A 2637-nucleotide genomic window follows, 5' to 3' on the forward strand; every position below is an offset into this window, starting at 1 on the left:
GAACTGACTCCTATTTCACGCTTGAGCAGATAACTAGAACGGAAAAGGATCAAATACTATACTATTAGAAAAGGGATAAATATATCCCTTATTATATTTTGGGTCTAAATATACCCTTTCTATTATACTTTGAGTCCAAATATACCCCTCTGCTATACTTTAGGTTCAAATATACCCCTCTTCCGTTAAAATTGTCTAAGGTAGACATGAGATCTGACATGGCCCTGACAACTCGATGAGATGAACACCACATGACATGCCACCTTACCACCCTAATCCATTTACCCCTCTCTTTCCCTTCTTCTTCCATCACTACCATCTCTTCTCTCTTCACAACCTTTGCCACCATTAGCACCATCAGTGATATAATATCACTGATCTTATGCCCCTAATCGAGACTAAAATTCAACAATCGAAATATTATAAACCTAAAATAATAGACCGAAAAGCAAAAACATCAAAATACTATAAATCTAATTAAAGCGATCAAAATTAGATATAATATCACTGATTAGATGCTTCAAATTCAACAATTGAATTATAAAAAACCTAAACTAAAGGCCAATCCGAAAAATGAAGATATCAAAGTACTATAATCTAATTAAAGAAATCAAAATTGGATATAATATCACTGATAAGATGCTTAAAATTCAACAATCGAATAATTAAAAAAACAAGAATTTTTTTTTTTTTTTTTTTTTTTTTTTTTTTTTTTTTTTTGCAGTAGACATGTACTTTAAAATCAGTGGGCTTCACTCATAGCTGATTGAAACGCCTGAATTTGGAAAGTTAGGGAAATGATAAGGGTTTAATAATTAATAAATTTAATTAGATACATGAATTAGAGAGATTAATGAGAAAATTTAGGAAAGGTGGAGATGGTGGTGTAGTAGTGTTAATGATGGCAAAAGTTGTGAAGGGGGAGGAGATGGTAGTGATGGAAAAAGAAGGGGAAGAGAGAGGTAAATGAGTTAGGGTGGTGAGGTGGCATGCCATGTGGTGTCCACCTCATCCAGTTGTCAGCGCCATGTCAGATCTCATGTCCACTTTGGACAATTTTAACTGAAGAGAGGTATATTTGAAGCTAAAGTATAACAGAGGGATATATTTGGACCCAAAGTATGACGAGAAGGGTATATTTGGACCCAAAGTATAACGAGGGGTATATTTAACCTTTTTCTAATAGTACAAGATTATATTTGACACTTTTCCATAACTAGGATGTATTGTTCACGTCACTGTTCCCTTGAGCAGATTTCAATTCTTTTAAAAAAAAATTGGGATACTGTTCATGCTACAATAACATTTTTTTTTAATATTTATTTTGATTTCTAGTGTTCAATCAATAGATTAGGTAAGTATAAAAATATCCAACCATCCAAAACTTTGATACTACTTGATAACACTACGGATAGCGGAAATATAAAAGAAAAAGAAAGAAAAAAAAAGAATGGTAGGATAAATAAGAGTGCGTAAAAGTAGGAAATAGAGGAAAGCCACGAATGAGATAATATCTATAGCTACAATTACGGAATTGCAAAAAAAATTGGGAGCAAATATAGCGAATATATTATCCTGAGCAGAGGTCTTAACAAGGAATCTGAATAAGTTGCATGAGAAGCCAAGTTTCATAGGCTATGGAATGCCAAAATGGAGTCCTCAAATCAATCATCTATCATATGCTGATGACACAATATTATTCTGTTCTGGGGATGGATATTCTTTAAAAAAAATGATGAGGAGATTGAGGAATTATGAGAAGGCTTCAGGACAGCTGGTCAATACTGATAAAAGTTGTTACTATGTTCATCACAAGGTCTCAGCCAGAGTTAATAGCAGGATTAAAAGACATACTAAGATGAGACATGGATCCTTTCCTTTCACATATTTAGGCCGTCCAGTGTTTTATGGAAGAAGGAGATTGATATATTATGAGGATTTGATCAAAAAAGTGATGAAAAATATTTTGTCATGGCAAAACAGACTGTTATCTTTTGGAGGCAGATATGTGCTGGTCAATCATGTGTTGCAAACCATGCTAGTTTATTTACTATCAGTTATGAATCCTCCTTCTGGGGTGATAAAGCAACTGCACAAGATTTTTGCCAAATTCTTTTGGAGCAATACAGTAGGGGTGAAAAGCAAACATTGGGTGGCATGGGACAAATTATGTCTACCAAAAGATGAAGGAGGAATTGGTCTTAGATCACTAACTGATATATCTAATGCTTTATTTGCTAAGTTGTGGTGGAATTTCAGATGTGGAAGAAGCTTATGGGGTAGCTACAGGCTGAAAAAATACTGCAAGAAATGACATCCTACTATGGCATTGGAGAGAGGAGGATCTCACACATGGAAGAAATGGTAAATATAAGAGATGCAGTTGAGCCACAGATATTTTGGTATCTGAGAAATGGCACTTCATGTTTCTGGTATGAGAATTGGACAAGGCTGGGGGCACTATATTATATTACTAGTGAAATAGCCCGCGCTTCGCGCGGTATAAAAGATATTGGTAATTTTATAACAGTTGATATTATTGTAAATATATTCGGGATAGAACGACTGTAATAATTTTATAATAAATTGATACTATTATCAATGTTTACATTGCGTGTGTTGTGTATTATCAATTAT

At 33.9% G+C, this 2637-nt stretch overlaps 1 protein-coding gene across 1 annotated transcript; it reads left to right on the forward strand.

Moving 5' to 3' along the window:
• Positions 1–853: 853 nt before the first annotated feature.
• On the forward strand, positions 854–2314 carry LOC132601570 (uncharacterized). The gene is made up of 2 exons (XM_060314652.1): positions 854–962; positions 1584–2314. Exons 1-2 carry the CDS (start codon positions 854–856, stop codon positions 2312–2314), a joined length of 840 nt encoding a protein of 279 aa, XP_060170635.1.
• Positions 2315–2637: the final 323 nt, after the last annotated feature.

The sequence above is a fragment of the Lycium barbarum genome, chromosome 7 (assembly GCF_019175385.1).
Source record: "Lycium barbarum isolate Lr01 chromosome 7, ASM1917538v2, whole genome shotgun sequence".
NCBI classification, from domain to species: domain Eukaryota; kingdom Viridiplantae; phylum Streptophyta; class Magnoliopsida; order Solanales; family Solanaceae; genus Lycium; species Lycium barbarum.